Genomic DNA, 26,374 nt, shown 5'->3' on the forward strand with positions numbered 1-26,374 from the left:
TTAGTATCAGACTTCCTCCCCACTATTAAAACCAGCAGCTACTAGGCCTTGAGCTCTCACTGTCCTCACAGCAGGCCCCAGGTGGAGGGTCAGATGTGACACCAGGAAACAGGCCAGAGAGGTTTATTAACTTGCTCAAGACCACACAGCTGGCAGGTGGCTGAGCCAGGGCTGACATCCAGGCCCGATCCCCAGCTTGAAACCCTCTGCCGGACAGGCCCCTGTCTGCTGTCCCCACCACGCCCCCCCCCCCCATCTGTAGCTCAGGTAGACACCTCCAAGCACAGGTGCTTTTAAACGCGGTGTGGGAGTGGAAGTGTGTGTGCGTGGAGCGGTGGAAGCTGATAAGGCATTCTATTTCTTGCATATGTTAAGATACACCTGTGTTTTCTAGACTTCTCTCGGGGTAGGAATCCCCCGGAGCGCTTGCAGGCTGTAGGATCCCCTGGCCTCAGTGGGGACCTACTGAGTCAGATTCCCCCGGGGAAGAGTCCTCCCCGTGATTCTCATCCTCAGGACAGTTTGGGGACCACTGGGCTAGATCAATTATCAGACAAGCTTGGGAAATGATCTTTGAAATACTACGTATGTGGAATGTTCCCTAGGTTCTCTCATAAGCCCCACATACATCACCTCACGTAATCCTCACAGTGATCCTCCGAGAGTACTACTATCATCTCCATTTTAGAGGAGGAAACTGAGGCACAGAGAATATCACCCCAAGCAGTTGTTAAAAATACATGCCTGCTGAGATGGATTCTCCAGGGAAGGGGCCCTGCCCTGATATTGTACCACATGCCCAGCCCCTGCTCATTCTGTGCATCAGGGAGGTTTGGGAAACTCTAGGCTAGATGGTTGGCCACCAGGGGCCAGGAGCCAGCAACAGGTCCTGAGCCTGAGCGGCAAAGCCGGTCATTCTCTCTTACTCATTGTTCCCCTCCCCCCACAGTGATCAGAGCACCGCCCCCACCGGAGCCCAGAATTGAGGCAGAGCGGGAGCCCAAACCCGAGCCCAAGCCAGTCGAGGAAGTCGTGCTTCCTCCAGCCAAGAAGGCTTCTCTGCTTCAGGAGCTGACAGTCGGCATCAATGGGTGAGTGGGCCCGTTCCTGAAGCCTTGGGACCCAGCCCCCCTCAGTTACTAACTAGGGCCTCTCCACACTCCTATCAGTGCTTTCATTCTGCCCACCCTGGAGAAACACAGGCAGAAGGCAGATAGGGCTCCCCACAGAGAGCTCACATTCCGGTGGGAAGACAACAAGAACACGACAGTTCAGTGCTGTGTTGTGAACAGTATCGAACTCAGGGGCAGAGTAAGACTGGAGAGGGCAGTGTTCCCCGGGGCGCAGGGAAGGCCTCTAGGAAGAGACACTGGAGTTGAGGCCTGAGTGACAGCTGTGCAGCAGGCAAAAGTGTGCTAAGGGCAGGCAGGAAGTCAGTGTGGCTGGTGTGGGGCAAGCAAGGGAGAGGAGGAGCGCAGTGGAAGCCCCAGAGGGCCACAGTGAGGAGTTTGTATCTGGCTTTACTGATAAGAGAGTCATGGAGGTTTTCAGGCCAAGATAATATGACCTGAAGTTCTCCAAGATCCGCCCAGCACAAGGGTAGGAATAGGGGTAGGGGATGGGTGAGCAGAGGAAACAGGGAAAGCGGTTAGGAGGCTGGAGAGGTCACCTGGGTAACAGATGACAGTGGCCCACACAGGGCTGGTTGCCTTCTTCCCAGACTGAGGAGTCCCACCCAGTCCCCTTGAGTGAGCCTCCCCTCTGTTACCACCTCCCTCCTGTCCCCTCCTCTGCCTGCTGGACAACCCCCAAAACACTTGTCCCTGGTCAGATTTGGACGCATCGGTCGCCTGGTGCTGCGTGCCTGCATGGAGAAGGGCGTTAAGGTGGTGGCAGTGAATGATCCCTTCATTGACCCAGAATACATGGTGAGCAGCAGGCTGGGGTGGCGGTGGGGGGCAGGATCGGGAGGGGCATGTCTGGTGGGGAGGGGCTCAGGGGAGCTCCATGGAAGACTCCCAGCTGCAAAGAGGCACCTTCACCAAGGTGGGAACTCCCTAAGGATGCTTGCTCTCCCAGTCCTGCCACCCCAAGACTATGAGCCCCTCTGTGTCTCGCAGGTGTACATGTTTAAGTACGACTCCACCCACGGCCGATACAAGGGGAATGTGGAGTTCAAGAATGGACGGCTGGTCGTGGATAAGCAGGAGATCACTGTCTTCCAGTGGTAAGGGCGGCTCTCTGATGCACACCTGCGACATACTAATGCAGGGGATGTAGAGATGACTGAAATGGGATCAGCCTCTCACGTGGGGTCCACAACCCCCCAAATTGTCTATGTGCCTGCCACCGGATACTGGTTTGGAGACAGGGTCTCAGAGAAGACCCTGAGCCCTAAAATGGTTAAGAAGTACTAATCTAGAAAGATGCTCCACTGTACTCAAGAATACTTTTTATTTAACACATATCTGCCTGCTTTCTCACAGGCATATCAGCTCAACATGTCTAAAACTCAACTCTTGCTTCTCCTTCAACCCCCAACCTATTCATCTCCCTTGCCAGGAAATGGCATCGCCATCTAGCCAACCATTCCACTCAGTTCCTACAGAGCAGCCACAGAGGCCTTTTTAAAATATCAACTGGACCTGGTTACTCCCCTACTTAAATCCTCCAGTGGCTTCCCTTCACCCCACGAATAAAATCCCAGATGCTGAGGGGATCCCCAACCACTCTGTGCCCCACCTCCTGGCCTTCCCAGGTCACCTCAGCCACAATGGCATCCCCATCCTGGGACCCTGAGCCAGCACCTCTTACACCCAGCAATGCTGACTCCTTAGTACCCACTTCACATAGTTCTCACTGGTATTAATACTCTTCCTTCATTTAGAGAGATGTTTGGAATCTGTAAGTAAAAAGCAGTAACATTAGATGTTTAATGAGCTTCAAATACAAACATTTTCAGGATATCAAAACAAAAACTTATAAAATAGGAAACAGCACACCTACTTTATCTTTCAAATATAATCAGCCACTGCTGGCCCCATGGCCGCCTCACACTTTTGCACACACTTGCATGTGCATGCTCACAAGCCTTCCCAGCAGGTCCTCTCGGCCCAGCCCCTTTTATTTGTTGGGAGTGGGGTGAGTGACAACGAGGGCAGGGGTCTGGTGGTGAGGTGGTCAGGGTGAGCTCAGGGAGGGGCAGGATGGGTGGAGCGGGAGACCGGAGAGTGGGTGAGACGGGAGAAGCTCCTTGACCCAAGTTTGGAATCATGACACCACAAACAATTCCAGCAGAGAAGTCATCACTGAGACAGACCGTGTCCTTTCCTTCCTCAGCCTGGGCACCATCATTCCTGCCCGTTGGACCATTCTCCCCCCTTCCCTGTCCCCATACAGCTGTCCCTCAATGTGTGGTGCCACTCAGGTGCTGCCTTCTCTGGTGACCCCGTCTTGCTTTCCATCACTGCACCGTGGGCGTTCTCCAGGGCTCGGCACAAGCCACGCTGCTTGTGTGTGGACCTTAACCTGCTCCACCTTCCAAGCTGGGCACCTTGGGCAAGGGAGGGACTTCCCCGAGCCTCAGTTTCCTAGGGCATCTGGTGGGAATGCTGGTCATACCCACCCTCATTGCAGGCAGGCCCTGTTGGTTTGCGTCACCGTCATTGCTTTGGCACTCGCAGGCACAGGCGCAGGCCTGGCTCTGAGTAGACTCAGCACTTCCTTGAAGAAGGAGTGGACGGAATCCTCAAAACAGCCCTCTGGGCAGGAGGGCAGGGCCCACAACAGCCTGGAGAAGGGGCTGGGGTCTCCTGGGGTGCCAACTCTTTGCCCCATGCCAGCTGAGCAGTTGTTGTGGAGGTGTTTGTTGAAGTGCCCCTCCAGCGTGGAAGGCAGGAAACGGGGGGCATCAGGGAAGAGCTGGTTAAGCCAGATGATAAGTGTGCCCTTGACAGAGCAGATGATGGGGGACAAAGAAGCATGTGTGGTGGCCCAGGGAGAAAAGGGGCAGCTGCTCATTCATTCATTCATTCTGGCAGTGCGGCTAGGAGTGCAAGTCCTAGGCCAGCTGGCCTGTGATCCCAGCCGGCTCTGCCTTCTCCTCCATCCCCTCTGCCCTGACGCTGGCTCCTCTGGAAAATGCCAGTAATAAAAACAGCCCTTACCCTCAGGCCAGGAGGGCTGAGTTCAGTGCAGAAAAAGCACTGAGCATGGGCACCTGGCAGGTGTTTAGTAAACGTGTGTAGAATGGCTAATAAAACAAATCCCCACAAACCTCGATCAAACCCCTCTGCGGGGAACAGGCTCAATGGCCAGCCCTGCTGCCACAGAGTGGCCTAGAAGATGAGACAGATGCTAACAAATGATCACAGAAGCAAACACTGCGCTTGTGATAAACCTTGTGAGGGAAAGACTAGTATGTGGTTTATTAATTTACAGCTTGTTTGTTGAAGGCAAGTAGAAGACAGCAATACTAGATGTTTAATATGTTTCAAATCCAAACATTTGATCAAGTATCAAGTAAAAATGTAAATTTACAAAAAGGAAACAGAAAATCTCCTTCACCTTCCCAGCGTACACCACTAGCCCCTGCTGGCCGCAGGGCTGCCCCAGACTTCAGTCCTCCCCCCGGAACTGCTCTCTCAAGGGAGCGTCTTCCCCAGGGACTTGCCCGGCCTCTGGCAGCAGGCTCCCTGTTGGAGGAACTGAGTAGTAAAGATAAGAGGGACTGGGAGGGCCGTGGTGAGGTGGCCAGGGCTGCAGACCAGAAGCAGCGGGGCAAGCCCTGCCCTCCTGGGGTCCATGTTCTGGGAAGTATACAAACCGAGGGCCTGACCTGGCTGGGAGGAGTCAGGGATGGTCCCCCTGGGAGGGCTGAGGCCTAAGTTGGGGAGGTGGCAGCTTGTACCCAAGTATGGCAGGGGTGGTACAGTCAAGAAGTGGCCCACAAGGCGGGTTAGTGCTGAGGCAAGACCAGCGGGGTGGAATCCATCTGGGGCAGCCAAGTGTGCGTGGGGTGAAGGGACCGATGGTTGCAGGCCAGGCAGGAAGGTGTCTGGTCAGCCTTTGGAAAGGCAAAAGCGGTAGACTCTGAGGGCAAGGCCATGTTGGGGAGAGACTGACTCGGTGCTGCCACCCCTCCCCAGCAAGCAGCCCAGAGAAATCCCCTGGAGGTCCGTCGGGAGCCCTTTTGTGGTGGAGGCCACAGGCGCGTACCTGTCCCTAGAGGAAACTTCGGTAAGCAGGGGAGAGGGGCCCAGGGCTGGCTGGGGAGCAGTGGCACTCAAAGCACCTCAGGACACCTGTGCTCCTCCCCAGAGCCACATCGAGGCAGGCGCCCCACGTGTGGTCATCTGCGCGCCCTCACCAGACGCACCCATGTTCGTCATGGGGGTGAACGAAAAGGACTATAACCCGGGCTCCATGAAAATTGTCAGGTACGGGCAGCAACATCCTGAAGTGTGTGGGTGGTGCCCAGAGGACACACCAGCCTGTGGTGGGGCGGGATCAGACTCACCCTCCCCACCCCCACTCCCAGTGGACCCCTGGTGCTTCTTGCACATGGATCTGCTTCCCCTCCCCCAAGCCTTAGCCATCAGGTTAATGTTACCCTGAAACTATTTGTTAGACATGCACCACCTCTGGAGAATGTGCTCGGGGAGCTTCCGACCTCTGGTGCCTCCTCAGTCTGAAGGCATCCCCAGTGATCCCCTCTCCTCCCATCCTGACTTCTCACAAAGCCAGGCCTGTGTACATACCCCAAAAGACAGGTGAGGGTGGAGGGCTGGCTCTGCGACTCACCTCACACAGCCCTGCCCCCCCCGGGCCCTTGCAGCAATGCCTCCTGCACCACCAACTGCCTGGCCCCCCTCGCCAAGGTCATCCATGAGCGATTTGGGATCGTGGAAGGGCTGATGGTGAGTAGGGGAGAGGGGTCAGGAGGGATGGCAGGGAAACTCTCTCTTGTTCTCAGGACTTGCTTAGTGTGTGGACTGAATAGGGAGAGACTGGTTTCAGGAGAGGCCCATCAGTGGTGAAGTGTTTTAAAACACTGTGCAATTCACAGACAAGGCTGCACCATGCCTACATGTGCCCCTCCAGGGTCTGTGGTGGTAGCCCCACCACCTGCCATACCTGGGTCACCACCTTGGGCCTGAGAAAGAGGCCAGGGAGCTTAGGAGCGAGAAGGCCTTACCTCAGCCCTCTTCTTCCCAAAGACCACAGTCCATTCCTACACTGCCACCCAGAAGACTGTGGATGGGCCATCAAAGAAGGCCTGGAGAGACGGACGGGGCGCCCACCAGAATATCATCCCAGCTTCCACAGGGGCTGCCAAGGCCGTGGGCAAAGTCATCCCAAGCCTCAAAGGGTATGACAGCAGGAGGATGTAACCAGGGTGGGGGACCTACCCCAGGAGGACTAGACTGGCCCCCAATCCTTGAGGGGTCTACTGAGGGGAAAGCAGAGGCAAGGGGGGATAGATGGAAAAGTCTCCGGGTTCTAACTCCCAGCCCTGATGTGGGACACTCTAGGAAGCTGACAGGAATGGCATTCCGGGTGCCAACCCCAGACGTGTCTGTTGTGGACCTGACCTGCCGCCTAGCCCAGCCTGCCCCATACTCAGCCATCAAGGAGGCCATAAAAGCAGCAGCCAAGGGGCCCCTAGCTGGCATCCTTGCCTACACCGAGGATGAGGTAGGGGCTGAGGAGAGGGGACCCTGGGAGGAGCCCTCTGGGGAGGCAGTGTGCTTTTCCACTTGCTAAGAAGCTGCTCACAATGTATCAAGATAGGAACTGCAAGACTGGGAAGGTCAGATCTGCCTGCCTCAGGCTCTTTGCACTTGCTGCTCCTTTGGTCAGGAAAGCTCTTTCGGGAAAGCTCTTCCCCCTGGTGGCCACACAGTCTGCTCTCACCTCTTCCAGTCTCTACTTCCACCTCTCTCAGCAAACTGTTCGTTTTGTGCTCCTTTAGCTGTGGACCCTGCTAGCATGTGTGCTCCAAGAAAGCAGGGACCTGGGGACCATCTTTCAACTTCCATAGCTCCAGCTGGCTTCCCAGGGCCTTGCACATAGCAGGTGCTCAAAATATGCTTAGTGAACACGACAATGGCTCCCATTTTTCAACACTTCCTTGGGGCAGGCCATGGCCAGGTGCCTTCCCTGTGAGAAATGGATGTCACTGTCCCTTTGCTCCCAGTAGTGCTACCTCTGTCCTTTAGCTCCTGCAGGCCCACCCTCACACAGCCACCAGGATTTCTCACTGTAATGAGATCAGATCACATCTCCCCCACTGCCCTGCTGGCCTTCCACCACACCAGGGCCAAACCCTCAGGGCCTCTGTGCCAAAGGTCCTTCCACCTCAGGCACTGCTCAGGGCTGACTTGGCCAGATCCTCCTAGTCATCCAGACCCAGCCTCCTGCCTCCCTCGGAGAGGGCCTGTGTGCTGGCCCACTCCAAGTGCCTGCATTCTTCCCGGGAAGTGATGTTTCCTGCGGCAGCATCCGGAGGGTTTGCCATCTGTGTCCTTTGGCCTGCACCCCCCACCCCACCCAAGGCAAAGCCCCCATGTGCCTTCCTCGCCTCCAGAACCTAGACAGAGCAAGGCCCCATGAGATACAGTAGATGAGGGATGGACAGCGTGCCTGAGAGTCGGAGCCTGCGCTCCTGAAGGTCTCTGTTCTGTGACCCACACTTATCTTTGACCTTCTGACGTCCAGGTCGTCTCCACGGACTTTCTCGGTGACCCCCACTCGTCCATCTTCGATGCTAACGCCAGCATCGCGCTCAACGACAACTTCGTGAAGCTCATTTCCTGGTACGGGGGAGGGGATCGGAGAATGTGGGGGAGACTGAGCTGACAGGGAGGATGCCCCTGACCCCCTTCCTGACTCCCCAGGTACGACAACGAATATGGCTACAGTCACCGGGTGGTGGACCTCCTCCGCTACATGTTCAGCCGGGACAAGTGAAGCGGGACAACCCCTCTCCCGATCCCCTGTGCTCCCGAGCCAGAACCCGTATCCCCCGTCCCGGCGCACGGCTCCCGGGGAAGTGGGCGCCCACGCGAGGGGCCCCGCCTCTGGTCCAGCGGTGAAATAAAAATCCGGAGTGCTCAAGCCTGCGCCGCGTGTTTGTGCGCCGCTCCCGGCAGGGTCCCATCCGGCTCCAGGCCGGCCCGCGCCCTGCGGCCGGAGGCCCCACTGCGAGACGGCCCGGTGCAGGTACGCGCCGCGCAGGCTCCCACTGCCCGTCCGGGCGCCGCCGTCGCGCTCTGCGTGACGTCACCGCGCCGGCGCCGGCCGGCTCGCTCCCAGAAGGCCGCGCGGCCCGCGGCTGAGGGGGCGCCGGGCCGGCAGAGGAGAGCGCGGTCCGGCGGGCCGGGCGGCCGGCGCCATGACCCTATTCCACTTCGGGAACTGCTTCGCCCTGGCCTACTTTCCCTACTTCATCACCTACAAGTGCAGCGGGCTGTGAGTGTGGGGCGGCCGCGGGGCGGGGGGCGCGGGCCCGGGCCAGCCCTCACCGCCCGCTCCTGCAGGTCCGAGTACAACGCCTTCTGGAAGTGCGTCCAGGCCGGGGTCACCTACCTCTTCGTGCAGCTGTGCAAGGTGAGCGCGCGGGACCCACGTTCCGCCCGCGCCCGGCTCCCCGGGTGACGCCCCAGAAGCCCACGGAAGGCGGACTTTGCAAGGGGCGGGACCTGAGGCGAGGTCTGCAAGCACTTTTGCATAGCACTTTCAGTGAAACGGGGAAAACTGCGTTGTATGGTTAAGAGGGTACTGGGTACGTTAAGAGCCGCTAATGAAGTCCCAGGGTGCCCGCGGTGCTGCTCACACTGCACTGGTAGGCAGCTCCTGCACCTCCAGGCCTGACCCCGGCCCCCTGTGATCACCAGAGCCCAGAGTTCCAGGGCCCTACCCTGTATCTCCCCTGGCCCTGTCGTCTTGCCCCCAGAACCCCAATGCCCTGCCCTTCACATGCACACTAACATCCCACAAAGACCACGTGGTTGATCCCCCTTACCTGGAGGTGGCCTCTCTGTTCTGTGTTCTCAGATGCTGTTCCTGGCCACTTTCTTTCCCACCTGGGAAGGCGGCATCTATGACTTCATTGGGGTGAGTGGGGCAAGGGAGGGGGATAGTGCAGGAGTGGGGCCCCCTGGCACCTGTGCTTACTCAAGCCTCACCCTGACCCGCAGGAGTTCATGAAGGCCAGCGTGGACGTGGCAGACCTGATAGGCCTAAACCTTGTCATGTCCCGGAATGCCGGCAAGGGGGAGTACAAGATCATGGTTGCTGCCCTGGGCTGGGCCACCGCCGAGCTCATTATGTCCCGGTGTGTGCAGCAGCCTGGAGCCCAGATTCCAGAGAAAGGACACCTGGGTTCCAGGGGTTGCTGGAGGGCGGGGGTTAAGATTCTGGGTGCTGGGGGTGTCTTGGTGCTGGAGAATCCCTCCGTTTGCCTTCCTCAGCTGCATCCCCCTCTGGGTTGGAGCCCGGGGCATTGAGTTTGACTGGAAATACATCCAGATGAGCATTGACTCCAACATCAGTCTGGTAGGCAGTCCTGCTCTCCCACACGTGCCTTTTCGCTGGTGGCTGTACTCCGGCCCTGACTTCCTCCCTCCCTCCAGGTCCATTACATCGTTGCGTCTGCCCAGGTCTGGATGATAACACGCTACGACCTGTACCACACTTTCCGGCCGGCAGTCCTCCTGCTCATGTTCCTTAGCGTCTACAAGGCCTTTGTCATGGAGTGAGCTGGGTGGGGTTTGAGACTGGGTCCAAATGGGGGTGGGTTATCTATTCTCCTTCCCTCATTGTGATGTTTCCCCACAGGACCTTCGTCCACATCTGTTCCCTGGGCAGCTGGACAGCACTGCTGGCCCGAGCGGTGGTGACAGGGCTGCTGGCCCTCAGCACCCTGGCCCTGTATGTTGCTGTTGTCAACGTGCACTCCTAGGCTTGGTGTCCCAGGCATGCACATACCTTTCCCCTGTCTCCAGGTTTCAGTGAAGTAAACAACGTTTGGAAAGTTGTTTCAACTTCCATCTCTCTCTGGCGCTGTCTCATGCTCACCTGGGTCCCAGAGGCTCTCGTGGCTGTGGAGCCAGGTAGACGAACTGGGAAACTAGGCAGCACTGACTAGCCCTGTGTTCCTGGAGCGGTTCTTTGGCTCCTTGTTTTCCCAGGATAGACCGAGGGCTTGAAGTCGATTGTCTTTGAGTAGTAGCAGAGACCAGGGCCCTCAAGGAACGGGTGATGGAGGGGAGCTAGAATCCAGGAGACGGTTCTTGCGGGCTTCTCCTCACAGCCTTAACCTGGCCCTCTCCCACATGGCTCTTCCCTGGCTGGTCACCTCCCATGCTCCCGGCCCTAATCTCGCCCTCTGATCCATCCTTCATATGGCAGCCAAGGAGACCTGTCTGAAACCCCAGTCTCACTAGTTCACCCTCCCTGCTCACACCCATCTCAGGCTCTCCGTTGCACACTGAATAGTCCAACCACTTGACCCTTGGGTTTGCCCTCGGAGGCAGACTTTGGTGATTCTGAGTTCCTCAGATCAGATCCTGGCCTGAGTGTTCTCAGGGCGGAGTACAGAGACAGCTTCAGCCAATGGCAGAGCAGAGCCCACCAGCTTGGCTGTTGTCCTGGCTGCCACCCTCCACCTCAGCCCTCCCCTAGTCTAGTGGGGCTGGTTCCCTGCCCCATGCCCTTCCCCTCCCTGAGAGGGATGTGTCAGAAGCCAGGGTTTAAATGTCACACTTAAGCTCCACCTTGATGCAAATTCTGCCCACCCAGGAAGGTGTTACCCCACCCTGGTGTTCCCAGTGGGCTCCTCCAGGCTGTGGGATAGGGCATCTGTCCCTCCCTCCACCCAGTTGTCAAGGTCTCGCCATAATGTTGTTTAATCCTGGACCTAGGAAAGCACTGAGCACAGCTCTGCTGTGAGTCTTGGTGTTTTCAGAAGGACCCTTGACCCTCAGACGGGGCAGCCACCATCTAGCCTGCCCGCCCCCTCGTTGTCCCTTGTCAAGATAGGGTCCACAGGTGTGTTGGGGGAAAGTTGGGGGGACAAGTGATTGACTGGTCACCCTGACGTTGATGTGAGGAGGGAGTAGACAGGGCACTCCCCCAGCCCGACTGGCTGGATCTGTAATGGGATCACTTCTTCCCACACCTCCATCCCACGCCCCATGTAGGCCTTGACAAGTACTGGGACAAGTGAAGGTTGCAGAAATGACTATTCAACAGCTATTTGCTCAGTGGGGTCTCTGAGCCAGGCCCCCTCCTGGTGGCCAACTATCTGTGAAACAGTCCCAGCTTTCATGGGGCTCAGAGAGACCAGAGTGGTTGGGGCTGAAGTAGGGGTAGGACAGGCCAGAGGGATCTGGGCTGTGATGGGTGAAGCCGGGTTGGAGTGGTAGGATGATGAGCTAGACCACAGTGGTCAGCACTGTGATGGGGAAACAAGTGGCTGAGGGGGCCCAGAGGAGCCCTCTGACCCAGCTGGGGTTGGGATAGCCTCTCTGGAAGAGAAGCTCTGTGAGCTGAGATTCAAGGGTGAGTTAGTGGGGCAAAGAAGAGAAAAGCAGATGTCAAGGCTTGTGTAAAGGCTCTGAGGTCAGAGAGATCCTGGCCTTTCCAGGAAAACATAAGAACTGGTTGGAACAATTTGAGGGGGCTTGTGAGACTTCAGAAGTCAGCAGGGGTCAGATCACAGAATGCTCTGAAGGCTGGGCTGGGAAAATGACTAGGGGCAGTGGGGAACCATGGAGAGTTCTAGGCAGAGGAATGACAGGGTCAGACTTGGCTCTAGGAAGATCTCCATGGCTCTTGTATGGATGGGGAGACTCAGGCCAGAAGGCCAGGTCTGGACAAGGGCAGGGCTGATGGGCAGAAGCAGAGTAGAGAAGTGGTGATCAGTGGGCTGTTTTTCTTTTGAGGGGTTGGGGGACAGGCTGTGGGGAGGTGGCGGGTGCGTAAGGACTAAGGAAAGAGTGAAGGAGTCCAGGGTAACTCAAGTTTGGGCTTGTAAACCCCCCGAGGGCCCACCACGTTTCCCAAGGAGAAGGAAACACATGGGACAGTGGATGGCAGCGGGTTCAGAGGAGGATGCAGAGGCCAGCGTGGGTCCCCTCGGACATGTTGAGGGGGCTGGAGACAGATGTAGGTGTCGCTGCAGAGACAGCTGAGGTGGGGGCAGCAGAGGGGGGCTGTTGGAAAAGAGGGCCTGGTGCCCAGCCAGAGAGACTCAGTAAAGAAAGGGGAAGGGGGCAAGACAGGACTGGGAAAAGGAATGGCCAGAGCGGGGGTGGGAGGGGTGGCATGGGTTGACGACAGGGGAGGGTTCATTTTTCAGGTGAGAGGGTGTGAGGAGGGGACTGTGACTTTAGCCTGCAGGAGTTGGTCGGGACTGACAGGTAATAGGGCACCCACTGCAGCGCGAAGGAGTGAGCACGTGGGACTGGAGCAGAGAGCCCTGTGAAGGGTGGGGCGGGGGCTGCTTGAGTGGAAGAGATGTTGACACCCTGTGTTAAGGAGCCTCCCGAGAGGGAGGATGGGTGCTGGGAGGGCCCGGAGGCGGTGTGCCGACCAGTGGTGTGTCAGAGGCACCATCGAGCGTGCCTGTGTCCACATGCTGCTTCCCTTTACATGCTGTGCTGAGGCAGAGAAATGGGAATTCAGTCCCCCAAGGAACATTTATTGAGTACCTACTGTATGCCAGGCATTGCATTCTAGGAACCGGAGACGCAGCCCTAAGATGTAGGATTGTGGGAGATCACAGGGGCTCAGGAAAAACACTTGGGCACTGAATGAAAGCACAGTCAGTGTGAGCTGGTTTATTACTATCATGCAGGTGTGAGTGTGTTTTCAAAGAAGGGCCTCAGGCAGCCCTCTTCCCGCCTGAAGTCCTCAGGACAGACCCACTTGACAGGAGCTGCTAGCTCAGACTCCCTACCGAAGCCCCCCACCCCCTCGGGAGGGCGCTTCCCCAAGGCCAGCACAGAGGACTTGGCCTAGGGACTGCTCCTCCAGGAGGGGGTGCACCTTGTGGAAGGTGGAGGGGAATGGGGTCCCTCCAAGGTGGGGTGCTGTGGGCTACAGGAACAGACACAGGTGGGGCTAGGACTCAATTGCTCAGATGTTTTGGTGGCCATCCAGAGGGTCCCATGTGTCCACCCCCAGCTGTGGTGGATGCAAGGATGGCTTGAAGGCAGCGGTCCCTCTAATAGTAGAGTTCCTGGTCCCACCAGCCTGGGGGAGAGAGAGGAGACTCAGTGCTGGGGGGGATGTGGGTCAGAGGTTACGCATCAGTGGAGGTTTGATTTGGAGGTCAAGTGTTGAAGATCAGAGGTCAGGGCAGCCGCTCTGAGAACGTTTCAGCCTCCCGCCCCCAAGTCTGCACACTCACTCCCTGGGCAACAGCGAACTCCAAGTTTCCGGATCTCATCATAGACGAAGATGAGGAGGCCATAGGGCATGGGGACGAGCCACCACTGGTACCTGAGGACAGGCGAGATGACAAGGTGAAGGCTGTCCTCAGGTGTGTCCCACATGCCCTTCCCTCTGCTCACACGTCACAAGCCCTCACCGAATGGGCATGAAGTTGAAGATGTTGGGCATTCCAGGGCAGTAGCACAGGAAGCAGCCGATGCAGACCTGGAACACGATGGCGATCACCAGGATCCTGTTCCTGCAGGGGGGGCAGGATGAGACAGGCTCAGACTGGGGCTCAGGACAAAGGCCATGAGGAGTTGGGGACCAGATGGAAATGAGGGTACTGGGTCAAAGGAGGTCAGATGTCAGCAGCAGGGAGATGCTCTGAGCATTTAACACGGGCGTGGCCAGCACCTCCAACAGTGGGTCCCCACCCTGTCAGCATCACGCCTTTAGGTAATGAAATGTGGAGGGGCGGCTGAGAGGCACATGATGGAGCTGCTGGCTAGCTGTTGATGAGGAATGCTAGCCCTGGCACCGCACATCCTCACAGTGGTGCTGGCGTTTGCTGGCCGCATTGAGCCCTGGTCAGGGTCTAATGGGAGTCTAGACCAGAGCAGGGCGGACGGGCTGGCCAGCAGGGACACCTGAAGAAGCCCTGCTGGAAGGCCGAGAGGCGGCGCGTCTTGCGGATGAGCACGTCGGCGATCTGACACATCTCAATGCTGATGAAGAACACCGTGTAACAGGTGTACTGCTGGTACAGGCGCTGCCCGAATGTCTGTGGGAGGAGGGGCGACAGCAGCCTGAGCCAGGTGGGGTGGCCCTGCAGCCAGCTGGCACCCAGACCTGGGCCTGCGCCCCTGCCTGCTCTGTGCCTGACACATAAGCTGGGGTGGGAGGAGAGGAGAGACGCGGGATCTGTCAGGTTGCATGAGCGTGGGGCCTGGAAACCTGGGTCCAGCAGAGCTCGGACGTCCGTGCCTGGGCAATGGCAGGGCAGGCGTGGCTTTCAGAAGGAGAGGAAGGATGGAGGGTTTCCTGGGCACCCGAAAGTAGGCGCCTGGGAAAAGAGTGGGAATCCTGAGGCAGGATTTGCGAAGTCCAGTGTGACTCGGGGCCCAGGGAAGATGGCAAAAATGAGTGGAGCGGGCCAGGTAGGCCTCTGGGGACCAGGGCACATGCCCCACTTAAAGGGGGCAGCTACTATTCAGTCCATTTCTTCAATATAACTATTTTAACACTAGCTAATTGTGTGAGAAACACTAAGCTCCAGGTACTGAGTGATTCCCATGTATTATCTCAGTTAATCCTCCCAGTGATCCCATGAGGTAGCTGGGTGGCACTCAAATGTCAGCACGCATCAGGATCCCCGGCTGGCGGGGAGCCGTGGCAGGCCACGAGTCCGGCAGTCTGGCTCCCAGCTCTGCCTTCTTAACCATGACAGTAGTGCTAGAGGGGAATATCCTGACCTGGAACTCCACGCGGCAAGCTAACCAGACCTGCTAGCCAGATTTGGCTTCTCTGTGCCCCAAACCTTCATTAAGGTCAGCCACACACAAATACTCTGTGTAAGTGATGCTGCAGGGACAATAGCACTACGGCCTGCTTCCCCACCTGAGGGGCTCTGCTACTGTCAGGGCAGGGAGGACCCGTCTGCAGCTGTGATCGGCAGAAGCAGGAGTTGGGAGCTCGAGACAGTGGTGGGAAAGGACCCTTACCCCTGAACTGGCAGAGTGGGATGCTCTGAGCTCAGGCAAACATGGAGGAGTGAATGTGGGCCATACAGGGTAGGCGGCATTGGAAACAAGGGGGTCATGGGGTGGGGCAGGGCGGGGCTCACCCACTCCTGGCCGTAGCTGTCCTGCAGGTCTTGTAGGTGGTGGTCCTCCCACTGCGGCCGCAGCCCCACACACAGCAGTGGGAACCAGCCCTCCTGGGCCATGGCCGTGAAGTAGTCAGTGAAGCCAGCAAATGACTGGATGGCACCTGGGGGAGAGGCAAGGAGTCACAAGGGGACAGCAATGGAAACAAGACAGGGACACAGGAGAGAGTCAGGGACACAGACAGTGACAGACATTGAGAGAGACAAGGATCCCAAGAGATATCGATAGGGATGCAAGAGACAGGGCACAGAAACACACCCAGAGAACCCAAAAAAGACAAGGAGGCAATGACCCAGAAACAGGGTCATGGAGAACAGGGCCAGAGAAAGGACACGGGACCACAGAGACCCAGGAGCAAACCAGACACTGAGATCCAGAACAAGTTAGACACCCAAGGCAGCCGAGCAGCCGTGAAGGAGGGCCCAGCTCCCGGCCCGCAGGCACGCACCGATCTGGAAGTAGGAGTAGGCAGCCAGGGGCTCGTTGACCAAGCGGTCACGCTTTGGGTTCCGTGGACGCAGGTGCATGATGTCACTCTCGGCCTTCTCATATGCCAGAGACACAGATGGGAACTGGCCAGGAGCAGAAGGAACCCCGGTTAAGGGTTTACCTGAGCCCCTGTCCCCTACTTTCTAGAGCCCCCCTTCCCCTGCCAGTGGGCAGGGACAGACTGAGGTTAGGAGACAGGACCTGCAGTGACCACACAGCCACTCCTGCCTGGACAGGATCTGGCTGGCCCCTGTTGAGAGTGTTGGCATGTCCAGTCCACATCTGTGTCCATCTCCATCAGAGCATCTGCAGTTATCTCTACTATTGTGCACGCTCTCTTTGTCTCTCTCTGTTTCCCTCCGTTTTTCCTCCTCCCCCCATCTCTCTGTTCTCTGCGGACTCTGGTCTTGACCTCTCTGTTCCCCTGTTGCGCTCTCTCTCTCTGTCCCTTACTCTCTTTGTTTCTTTGTCCCTGTCTCTGGTCTCCTTCTCTGTGACTCTGTCTCTGCTTTTGTGTCCCTGTCTCTATGTCTCTCTTTGTCACTCTGTCTCTGCGTCTCTTCTGTCACTCTGAGTCCTCCCCCTCCCCCATCCCATCCATCTGTGACTACAGAGTGGCAGCAGAGTGTACTGAACCTGGGCTCAAATCCCAGCTGTGCCACTTATTAGCCATGTGACCTAGGGCAAGCTGCTCAACCTGTCTATGCTTCAATAGCTTATCCCGAAAATGGGGACGATAAATAAATGAAGCCCATCTCAGAGAGTCATTTAAGGACAAAATTAAGTAAATTACGTGGCCTGGCCCAGAGTGGGCACAGCGTGATACTGAATAAATGTGTCAGCATGGCCGTGCATCTGGCTGCGTTTGCGGCTGTATCTGTGGCTCTTTTCCATCTGTCTGCCTGGGGTCTATCTGCTGGGGTTTATCTGTCCATGTCTGTTGCGGGATGTTTGTCTGTCATCCAAGTCTATCTAGCCAGACATCTGTGTCTGTTAATATCTCTGTTTGTCTGTGTATCCAGATCTGAGCCCATGTTGTCTATGGGTCTGCCCGTGCCTACCTGAGTGTCCACCTGTGCGTCCATGTCTGGAGTTCTGTCTGTGCCTACCTGCTTTCCTGTGTGTCCCCATCGGGCTGTCTGTTGAACACATGTCTTTGTCACTCTGTCCAGGAGTGTCCATGGGCGTACATCTGTGGGCACTGTGTGTGTGTGTGTGTCGGGGGCGGGGGCTGGGGCTGCAGACTCACAATGTCGGTGCAGAGCTCTATGAAGAGGATGGTGATGCACCCCAGGGGTAGGGGCACGCTGACAGTGATGTAAATGAGGTACGGCGTCAGTTCAGGGATGTTCTTGGTCAGGGTGTAAGCGATGGACTTTTTTAGGTTGTCAAAGATCAGCCGACCTGTGGGGTACAGCAGGCACCTCAGCCTCCTTGCAGCTCACTTCCTCCTGTGCCCACACTGCCCACCCTGTCTCTGACCCAGCCCAGACCCTGCTCCACGCCTGTCACGATGGAGGCAAAATTGTCATCGAGCAGGATCATGTCGGCTGCATTTTTGGCTGCATCTGAGCCAGCGATGCCCATGGCCACGCCGATGTCTGCCTTCTTCAGGGCTGGGGAGTCATTCACACCATCCCCTGTCACAGCCACGATTGCACCCTGCAGGGAGTGGGTAAAGGTGGGGAGTGGCCAGTGATAGGCCACGCCAGGGCCAGGCCAGCCCAGCTGCCCCCCTTTCACAGCAGGCTCGCACCAGCCGCTGGCAGCTCTCCACGATCACCAGCTTCTGCTGGGGGCTGGTGCGAGCGAACACCATCTCAGGGTGGGTGCGCAGCACCTCGACCAGCTCTGATGGGTCCATGTCCTTCAGCTGCATGCCGTTGATCACGCAGGCGCGGGCATCCCTAGGGAGGGAGGTGGGAGGGAGTCGCTGGGGCACAGTCTGCGTGGGGTGCGGGAAGAACGACAGGGAGGGCTGAGGGGGGCTTACTTCCGATTCACCTGGTCCACGGGCACACGGAGGCGGGCAGCGATGTCCTCCACTGTCTCGCTGCCTTCCGAGATGATGCCCACGCTGGCTGCAATGGCCTTGGCCGTGATGGGGTGGTCACCCGTCACCATGATCACCTGTGGAGGGGACCAGCAGACCTTGACCCTTTCAGATCAGCCCACTCTCCACATCCTCTCTGCTGGACGTCTGCTGATACACTCATTCATTTATCCAACCAATCATCACCCCCTGCTACATGCCCAGGAAATAGCAAGGGTAAAACAGACAAAAGTCCTTGTCTTCATGGAGCTGACATTCTAGTCTGGGAGACAGAAACGAAACAAAATAAATGAACGATATAGCATGTAAGAAGGGAAGGGGGGAATTAAGCTGGGTAAAGGGAATAGCAAATGTTGGGTGGAAAAGTGGTGCTTCGATTGTAAATGTATCCAGGGAAAGCCTCTTTGACAAGGGGACATTCGAGCAGAGGCTTGAACAAGGTGAGACAGTCAACCACGTGGGGATCTGGGGGAAGAGTGTCCCTGGCAGAGGGAACAGGCAATGCAAAGACCCTGAAATGAGAACAATGCCTGAACTGTTGGAGGAGCAGCGGTGAGGCCAGCAGGACTGGAGGGTTGAGGAATGAGCTTAGAAAGGTAACAGGGCCTGGATCTTACAGGGTCTTTCAGGTTGTGGGAAGAACTTGGGTGTTGCTTGCTCAGCATTGGCTCCCTCACCCTTGATTTGTTTGCAGGGAACCATCCATCTCCTCATGTTGGAGTGAGGTCCATGGCCAAGTTTGGACAAATAAGCCCAGACCTGGCCAATGTATTCCATCCCCCAGCCAGTGACTGGTTCAAGGATGAGCATGTGACCCAATCTGCTACACCTGCAAAAGAGGCACTCTCTGTGGGGTGGCTAAACAGGTGGGACGTGAGTTGGAGCTGCTGAGGGGTGGTCATCTTTGCCGTCAAAATGGAGGGCCCGCTTGAGAATAAAGCCAGCAGAGAGAAAAGCAGAGCTGAGATGTGGAGAAAGGCAAATTCTTAATGATACCAAACTCCTGGATCCAGCTATACCTGAAGCCTCATTCCCTAGAACTTTTCAGTTTCATGAAGCAATATATTTCTTTTTGGTTCCACCTATTTTCAGGTGGGCCTCTGTCACAGGGTTCCTTTTCCCCAAATACTGCCATCCTTTTTTCACCCCTGCCCAGTCTTCTCCTCAGTGTCATACCCGGATGCCTGCTGTGCGGCACTTGAGCACAGCGTCAGGAACGGTGGCCCGGGGTGGGTCTATCATGGATACGAGTCCCGCAAAGCACAGACCACTGGATGGAAAGTTCATGGCCTCCACGTCAAAGGCGTAGCCAGGTGGGTAGTCCTTCTCACTCAGGTAGAGCTGGCAGAAGCCTGACAAGGAAACAGGGAAGTCAGAGAGGAATCCTGGGCAGACCCCTCCCTAGCAAGGCCAGATGAGGAGTAAAATACCCATGGATGCCTGACCCTGTGCTGAGTCCATCATTCACATCCTCACAACCCCCTATGAGGCTATTAGCATGCTCATCTTGCAGATGAGGAAACTGAGGCTTAGAGAGGGGATAATTCTTGCCAGTGGTCACACAGCAAGTAAAATGAAAGATCCAGAACTGGACCACAGGTCTGGGCTTCCAGGGTTGAGGCAGGGGTTAGGGAACTTTAAAGAATCAAGACAAAAATTGGAGGAGGTCAGAGGGCAGGACAAGGATTGGAGAAAGTCTTGAGGCAAAGACTGGGGAATGTCAAAGGGTCAAGAGGGGGACCCTAAAAGGTGGAGGTGAAAATAAGGGCAGGTCATCAGTTGGGGCAAAGCTGGGGAAAATCAAAGGATCACAGGTCAGGTCAGGATGGGGAAGGTCAGGCGAGGACAGGTCGGGAGGGGCTGGGTCAAGGAAGGAACTGGGGCTAGACAGGGGTCAGGACTGAGACAGGGAAAGTCAAAGGTGAGCGTGTGCGGGCGGCTCCGTGGAGAGTGGTTAAGTTCGTGGGCTCCGCTTTAGCCGCACGTGGTTCACTGGTTCAGATCCTGGGCGCAGACCTACGCACCGCTCATAAGGGGGCATCCCACACAGAAGAACTAGAAGAACGTGCAACTAGGATATAGAACTATGTACTGGGCCTTGGGGGAGAGAAGAAAGAGAGGAAGATTGGCAGCAGATGTTAGCTCAGGGCCAATCTCCCTCACCAAAAAAGCATTGGCTTGGAAACAAAAAAAGGGAAGACCGACTTGGAAAAAAAAAGTGTGTGTGGACTGGGGCCGGTCAGCTGTCAGCCAGGGTTGGGAAAGGTTAGGGTCGGGGCTGGACACGGAAGGTCGGGCAAGGTCTGTGCTAGCTCCTCGCACACTGGTTTACCCCCTACTCTAGGGGTCTCACCGAGGACGCGCTCGCCCAGGCCGCCCAGGCTGAGGTAGGCAGTCTGGAAGGCCTCACGCCATTGCTCGTCCAGCGGCAGCTCCTGGCCCTTGATGAGGATGGAGCTGCAGCGCTCCAGCACGCGCTCGGGGGCGCCCTTCATCACCAGCACGTGCCGCGGGTCCCGCGGGTCCTCCAGCGTGTGGATGGACAGCTGTGGACGGGCGGAGGGGGCGGGGTCGTGGGCGAGGGACGGGGGGGCGAGGGAAGGGGGGGCGAGGGAAGGGAGGGGCGAGGGAAGGGGGGAGGGCGGGGCTTGGGGGAAGGGCAGGGCTGCGGCCCGGGGCGCTACCCGGAGAGCCTGCCGGGGTGAGGTCGGGGCTGAAGGAGAGGGGCCGCGTGCTCGGCAGGTTCTTGTAGAGGCTGAGGATCGGGGCGGGCCGAGGGGCATGGTTAGGGGTCTGGGCGCGGGGAATGGACATAATTAGGATCCAGAGTTGGGGTGGAGCGGGATCTGGATGGCGAGCTATCCCCCACCGAAGGCCTGCTGGCTGAGAGCAGGCGGAGAGCCCCCGGGGGAGGGCCTGCGGGCGCGGCCCGGCCATAGGTGGGCTTCGGCTGTGGGCTGGGCGGGAGAGGTGGGGCGGGGGTGGGGGGGACTACCCAGAGAAGCCCCGCCCCTAGATGTGGGTGGGGCTCGCTGCGGGCGGGCCTTCTTGTGGGCGGGGTCTGCTGTGGGCGGGACCGGGCGCGGCAGGCGCGCACCTGGAACTTGTTGGTGGAGTTGAAGGGGATCTCGCAGACTTTGGGGAAGCGCTCGCGGTACCCCATGGCGTTGCCCAGCGTCAGCTCGGAGAACTTGAGCAGCGCAGTCTCGGACGCGTCGCCGATCACGATGCGCTGGGAGCGGGGGCCGGCGTCAGGGGCGAGCCCAGCTGCACCAGGCTCCAGGGATCCCGCGTCCCCCCGGCTCTCACCTTGGGCACGGGCACCGCGTCCTGGCCCGACTTGAAGGCAGCGCGGTTGCACAGGGTGAGCACGCGGCACAGAGCCCGCCACGTCTCCGAGGACTGGTCAAATGTCTGCCCTGGAGGCCAGGCGTCCAAGCTGGGACCGCGAGGGGACTCTCCCATACCAGAACTGAGCCCCTCCCCCTAAAGTCAGGACAGGATCCCCTCCCAGACCTGGGTGGGAGCCAAACCCCTCCTCAATACCCCGGACGGAGCCTTCTCTCCAGACCCGATATCAAGTCTCCTCTGAGACCCGAGATCAAGTCCCTTCGGAGATCTGGAAGACCCACAGACCCACGGCTTAGCCCCCCTCCCTGGACCGAGGACCCTCTTCTCCGTTAGTGCAAAGCCCTCTCCAGGCTCCCTTCAGGGTAACCTAGAGCTGCCTTTTGGGTCTCTACCATCTGCCTGCCCCAGCCCCTGCCTCCTCCCGCCCCACACCTGACTGGTCTTCCGTAGTGTCAGCCGAGTGGATGTGGTTGTCGAACCACAGATGGGACACAGTCATGCGGTTTTGAGTGAGGGTCCCCGTCTTGTCAGAGCAGATCACTGACGTGGAGCCCAGTGTCTCCACTGCTTCCAGGTTCTTGACTACGCAGTTCTTGCTGGCGAGCCGCTTGGCTGTCAGGGACAGGCAGACCTGGGACAAGGGTGAGAAACGCATGCCTGGGGACCAGTCCTTGCTTCCAGTCCACTTCACCCTCGCACGGCGCTGGGGACCCTTTATCCCAGCCACAGGACCACAGATTCTGCATTCCTCAGCAAAAGCCAGGCTTTTTCCTGCCTCCAAGCTTTTGTCCAGTCCATGCTTTGTGCTTGGGATGCCCCCCTCATCTGCCCAGATAAACACAGCCAAGCTGCCAGAGCTGAGGCTCTCTAAGTTCTCTTATCTGCACAATCAAAGTGAGAAAACAAACGTCCCCTGAGCCTCCTCTGGGGCAGGTCTCCGGCTGGGTGTGGACTGTTGAAGGCTGCCCACGCTGGGCCTCAGCCGCCTCTGGTGGAGGACCCTGCCTGTCGGTCTCTGAGTCCTCCGTGTGGACGGGACATGACCCAGAGTAGTGTTTGCTGAATGGATAGATAGGTGGAGAGATGGGGGGTGGGAGAGTGGGAGGATGCGTGATGGGATGGGAGGTGGGTGGGTGGGAGGTGAATGGATAGATGGACAGGTAGGGAGATGATGGAGGGAGGCGTGCATTGAGTGAACAGGCACATGCACAGGCCTCTCAGCTCTCTGCACCCTCCTCTGCCTCCCCAACTCACCGTGACAGTGGCCAGCAGCCCCTCAGGCACATAGGCTACCACGATGGCCATGAAGAAGACCATGGCCCGCAGGAAGGTGTAGCCGATGCACATGGCCACCACAAAAAAGGTGCCGCCAAAGAGGATGGCCAGGCCTGCAATGATGTCCACAAAGTGTTCAATCTCGATAGCAATGGGCGTCTTCTCATTTTCTACTCCCGAAGCCAGTGATGCGATGCGCCCGATGATGGTGCGGTCACCTGTGTTCACCACCAGGCCCTGTGCTGTGCCTGCAGTGGGGCCAAGAGGCTGCCTCAGGGCTGGGTGGGCAGTGGGGGGCCTGCACAGTGGTGTGAACCGACAGAGGGGGCAGTAATGGAAGGCAGTGGAGGCAGCGTGACCCGGGAAGAGGTCACTATAATGGGAGGGAGAGAGGCACTGTGCCCTGAAGAGGTGGCGGTGATGTGAAGGGGGGCCATGGGTCTCAGAAGAGGAGCAGTGGAGCACAGTGGGGAGTGTGGAGGCAGTGTGGTCAGCTGGGTGGGAGGGCAGGGGCCTCACAGACCCTCGAGGCACATGGTGGAGAAGAAGGCGATGTTGCGGGTCTCCAGGGGGCTCTCGTGTGTACACTCGGGCGAGCGGGTCTGCGGCTCAGACTCTCCGGTCAGCGAGGAGTTGTCCACCTTACAGCCCTGGGCCTGGAGGATTCGGATGTCGGCTGGCACTCGGTCCCCGCCTTTCATCTCCACCAGGTCGCCCACCACAAGCTGATCCGCATTGATCTGGAACTTGTCCCCATCTCGGATCACGGTTGCTTGCTGTGGGGCAGGGACACCAGAGTTGAGGCGGGCAGGGGCTGGGGGTGGAAGTTGCTGAGCGCAATGGGGATGGGGGGAGGTGGAAACTGAGGAGAGCCGAGGACCAATGGAGAGAGATGGAGGCCACAGAGGAGGGGCAGGTTGGGCCTGAGGGGAGGGGGCCGCAGGGACACCTGGAACCTGGCTCAACCGTCGTGGAGACTTGGAACCTGAAGTGGCTGGGGGGCCGGGGGACCCACCTGGGGTACGAGGTTCTTGAAGCTGGCGATGATGTTGGTGCTCTTAAACTCCTGATAGTAGCCGAAGCAGCCGGTGACCACAACCACAGCGATGAGGGCCAGTGCCAGGTACAGCTGGGGGTGGGGGCTGATGAGTAGGGGCTGGAAGCTCCCTGCACAGGCCACCGCCTGCTCCCTGATCTTCTGGTGCCCCCAGGGTCACCGCCAAGGTTTTCCCCCCTCCAACTAGGAAGCCTCACGCACTATTTCCTGTGTCCGCTGTCCCCATGGTCTTCATAGCCCACATTCGACTGTCATGTATTCTCAGGGTCTTGTGTCCCTGTGTCCCTTTACCCCAAATTCTCTTGCCCCTGAATTCTAGGTCCCCATGTCCCCACACCCTGTGACTGTGCCCCACGTCCCTGTGCGCCTTGGTCATATGTCTACTCTTTCGCTCCGCCCCTAAGTCTTGTGTCCCCCATGTCCAGGGTCCTGTGACTCCTCGTGTTCCATGTCCTGTTCTCCCTGTGTTCCATTCTCCATGTTTTCATAATCTGGGTGCCATCCTCTATGTCCGTGTCCCTGTGCCCTCATGTCCCCATTTCCATGGGTTTGTGTGCAGTAGAGCCTGTGCTTCATACTCTGTGTCCTCTGCAGTCAGAGTCCCGTGTTCCAAATTCCAAGTCCCGATGTCCAGTGTCTCCTCATGTCTGTGTACTTCTGAGTCCCCCTCCCAGGTCACATATCCTATGACTTTTTGTGCCCCTGTCAATGTCACATGTCCCTTGTCCTGACCTCTGTCATATATCCAACGTGCTCTTGTCCCGCATCTGGGTCTTCTTTATGTCTCTGTGCTGCTGTGTCTAATGTCTTATGTCTCTCCGTGCACTGTGTCCTGAGTCTTTTGTTCCTTGTGTCTCCATGCCCTTGTGTCCCGTGTCTGAGTCCCAGTGTCCCCTGTGCCCTCTGTCCTTGGTCTGTCCCATGTCCTCTGTTTCCCAAGTCCCATATCTTAAGTATTGCATTTCTATGTCTTTTTAGCCCCGCCTATATCCTCCATCTCTGAGACACATTCTCCCCATGTCCCCTTTGACCTTTGTCCTTGGGTCTGTCCCATATCCCAGTGTCCTTCACCCCCCATGACCCGTGCCTAGGAACTGCATTTCCGTGTTTCTCTGTCCCCAGCCTATGTCCCTCATGTCCTGAGTCCCATGCTCAATGTCCTCTGTTCCCCAGGTCCTCGTGTCCTGTGTCTGCCCCCAGGACCCACCACTCACATTGTCGTCAGTGGTGAGGTCACCCTCACTGGCCTGGATGGCAAAGGCAATGAGGCAGATGGCAGCAGCCACCCACATGAGGCATTGCAGACCACCTGCCAGCTGCCGTGCAAACTTGACGTACTCCGGGGTTCCCCGCGGTGGCCTCAGCGCATTGGGCCCGTCCCGCAGCAGCAGCTCTGCAGCCAGGCTGGCCGACAGGCCCTGGGGACAGAGCCGGGTGGGGCTGTGGTGGCCTGGTGGCCGCTAAGGGCTTTTTCTCCCATGCCCTCTCTGTCTCTGTCTCCTTGCCCTCTTTCCCTGTGTCGCTCTGTCCCTCTGTCCTGTGCCTCTCCATTTCTTTCTCCGTCTTCACCTCTGTTCCTGCCCCTTCCCTCCTCCGTGTCTCTGTCTTTCTCTTCTCTCCCGTCTTTCTTTCTGTCTCTCTTTCTGCCATCTCTACCTGTTTCTCTCTCTTATCCCTCTCTTTGCCTCTCTCTGCCTCTGTTTGTCTTTCTGTCTCTTCTTATCTGTTTCTCTTTCTCTCTCTCTCCCCACTTGGCCCTTTCTCTAATGTATTCCTCCCTTTTTTCTCTCTCCTCTCCCCCTCGCCCCTTTTCTGCACCCACCCCTCCCTCTGCCCCCAGCTCACCTTGGTCGCGTTGGTCTGGTATTTCTGTTCCAGCTCCGCCACTGACAGCTGGTGGTCATTCTAGGGTGGGGGGTGGACAGGACACTCGCTGTCTGGCTCTCACACGCCCCGCCCCTGCCCCGCCTCCCCCACAGCCCGCAGGCCCCCTGCTCACGATCTCCATCTCCTTCTTCATGTTCTCCAGCTTCTCCTTCTTCTTGCCCCCTCTACCGCCTGCCTTCTTCTTGCTCATCTTGGCTGCCATGTCCCCACCAGGGCCAGGACCCAGCTCTACCGAGTACAGCTCGTAATTCTCCTAGGGGTGGGGGGACAGGGGCGGCATCAGATCCCACTGGAATCCCTGCCTCCAACCCCTGACCCCTGACCCCCGACCCTGGGCCCCCCTCACCGCCTTCCCCATGGTGCCCCGTGCGGCTGCCCTCCTTTGCTGAGACAGAGCCTGGGGTCGGGACCGGCCTGATATAGCTGGGGAGGGAGGAGGTGGAGCAGGCTCAGCCTGATTACAGCTGATTACGGGGCTCCTTGGGGTGACCTCCAGGCCCAGGCAGCTTGGGCACTCCCTGCTGGACTGCCCCAACCTGCCTGGACCCCGTCTCAGCCTGCCACTGAGGTCAGGGAGCCACTGGGAGTATCCATCGCAACAATGAGGGGCACAGCAAACACGTGGTACTCATGACACGCCTGGCGCTGTGCTGAGGGCTTTCACGCACTAACTTATTTCACCTCCAACAACCCTTTGAGGCGAGTACTATTCTTACCTCCCCCTTACAGATGGGGAAACTGAGGCACAGAGAGGTTAAGGACTTTGCCTAAGGTTGCGATGGACTAACTATCAGGGACAGGATTGCAGCCCAGGTGTGACCCCAGAGCCTGGCTCTCATGTGGTCCCATCAATGAGAAAACTCAGACTCCACAGCAACAGGGCCTGCATGTTCCAGGCCCGCAGATATGTGACCTCCTCGGTCCTTGCAACAA

General features: G+C 57.9%; 3 protein-coding genes across 4 annotated transcripts; 2 read left to right on the plus strand and 1 right to left on the minus strand.

The window, feature by feature from the left end:
* Nucleotides 1-955: 955 nt before the first annotated feature.
* Nucleotides 956-8,116, plus strand: GAPDHS (glyceraldehyde-3-phosphate dehydrogenase, spermatogenic). Of its 2 annotated transcripts, XM_014838247.3 has the most exons (10): nucleotides 956-1,091; nucleotides 1,832-1,928; nucleotides 2,121-2,227; nucleotides 5,148-5,238; nucleotides 5,320-5,438; nucleotides 5,837-5,918; nucleotides 6,219-6,370; nucleotides 6,534-6,696; nucleotides 7,720-7,817; nucleotides 7,899-8,116. In XM_014838247.3, the coding sequence occupies exons 2-10, from the start codon at nucleotides 1,869-1,871 to the stop codon at nucleotides 7,969-7,971; spliced, it is 945 nt and encodes a 314-aa protein (XP_014693733.2). In that variant the 5' UTR covers nucleotides 956-1,091; nucleotides 1,832-1,868; the 3' UTR covers nucleotides 7,972-8,116. The 2 variants fall into 2 exon arrangements, with proteins under 2 accessions (XP_014693733.2, XP_070354346.1); XM_070498245.1 differs by lacking the exon at nucleotides 956-1,091 and having other exon boundaries at nucleotides 1,597-1,928; nucleotides 5,148-5,438.
* Nucleotides 8,117-8,201: 85 nt separating this feature from the next.
* TMEM147 (transmembrane protein 147) lies at nucleotides 8,202-10,039 on the plus strand. The gene is made up of 7 exons (XM_014838249.3): nucleotides 8,202-8,472; nucleotides 8,541-8,610; nucleotides 9,058-9,117; nucleotides 9,201-9,337; nucleotides 9,474-9,558; nucleotides 9,636-9,757; nucleotides 9,841-10,039. Exons 1-7 carry the CDS (start codon nucleotides 8,396-8,398, stop codon nucleotides 9,962-9,964), a joined length of 675 nt encoding a protein of 224 aa, XP_014693735.1. The 5' UTR covers nucleotides 8,202-8,395; the 3' UTR covers nucleotides 9,965-10,039.
* A 2,781-nt stretch (nucleotides 10,040-12,820) lies between these two features.
* ATP4A (ATPase H+/K+ transporting subunit alpha) lies at nucleotides 12,821-25,706 on the minus strand. Its single transcript, XM_044759532.2, has 21 exons — nucleotides 25,554-25,706; nucleotides 25,400-25,459; nucleotides 24,769-24,972; nucleotides 23,513-23,626; nucleotides 23,021-23,273; nucleotides 22,477-22,745; nucleotides 21,655-21,853; nucleotides 21,181-21,290; nucleotides 20,969-21,103; nucleotides 20,225-20,417; nucleotides 19,048-19,223; nucleotides 17,812-17,948; nucleotides 17,575-17,725; nucleotides 17,312-17,480; nucleotides 17,068-17,222; nucleotides 15,778-15,901; nucleotides 15,287-15,432; nucleotides 14,091-14,224; nucleotides 13,598-13,699; nucleotides 13,418-13,509; nucleotides 12,821-13,260 (listed from the first exon to the last, which is right to left on the minus strand). Exons 1-21 carry the CDS (start codon nucleotides 25,641-25,643, stop codon nucleotides 13,232-13,234), a joined length of 3,042 nt encoding a protein of 1,013 aa, XP_044615467.2. The 5' UTR covers nucleotides 25,644-25,706; the 3' UTR covers nucleotides 12,821-13,231.
* Nucleotides 25,707-26,374: the final 668 nt, after the last annotated feature.

Source organism: Equus asinus, chromosome 26, assembly GCF_041296235.1.
Source record: "Equus asinus isolate D_3611 breed Donkey chromosome 26, EquAss-T2T_v2, whole genome shotgun sequence".
Lineage (NCBI taxonomy): Eukaryota > Metazoa > Chordata > Mammalia > Perissodactyla > Equidae > Equus > Equus asinus.

Coding starts and splice junctions, on each gene's coding strand:
- GAPDHS (XM_070498245.1), top strand. CDS start 1,869: ATGGAGAAGGGCGTTAAGGTGGTGGCAGTGAATGATCCCTTCATTGAC. Junction 2,228..5,147: donor GAGATCACTGTCTTCCAGTG/GTAAGGGCGGCT, acceptor ACCCCTCCCCAG/CAAGCAGCCCAGAGAAATCC. Junction 6,697..7,719: donor TTGCCTACACCGAGGATGAG/GTAGGGGCTGAG, acceptor TCTGACGTCCAG/GTCGTCTCCACGGACTTTCT.
- TMEM147 (XM_014838249.3), top strand. CDS start 8,396: ATGACCCTATTCCACTTCGGGAACTGCTTCGCCCTGGCCTACTTTCCC. Junction 8,473..8,540: donor ACCTACAAGTGCAGCGGGCT/GTGAGTGTGGGG, acceptor CCGCTCCTGCAG/GTCCGAGTACAACGCCTTCT. Junction 9,338..9,473: donor GCCGAGCTCATTATGTCCCG/GTGTGTGCAGCA, acceptor TGCCTTCCTCAG/CTGCATCCCCCTCTGGGTTG.
- ATP4A (XM_044759532.2), bottom strand. CDS start 25,643: ATGGCAGCCAAGATGAGCAAGAAGAAGGCAGGCGGTAGAGGGGGCAAG. Junction 21,291..21,654: donor CACTACGGAAGACCAGTCAG/GTGTGGGGCGGG, acceptor CCTGGCCTCCAG/GGCAGACATTTGACCAGTCC. Junction 15,902..17,067: donor TAGAGCTCTGCACCGACATT/GTGAGTCTGCAG, acceptor GCTCCTGGCCAG/TTCCCATCTGTGTCTCTGGC.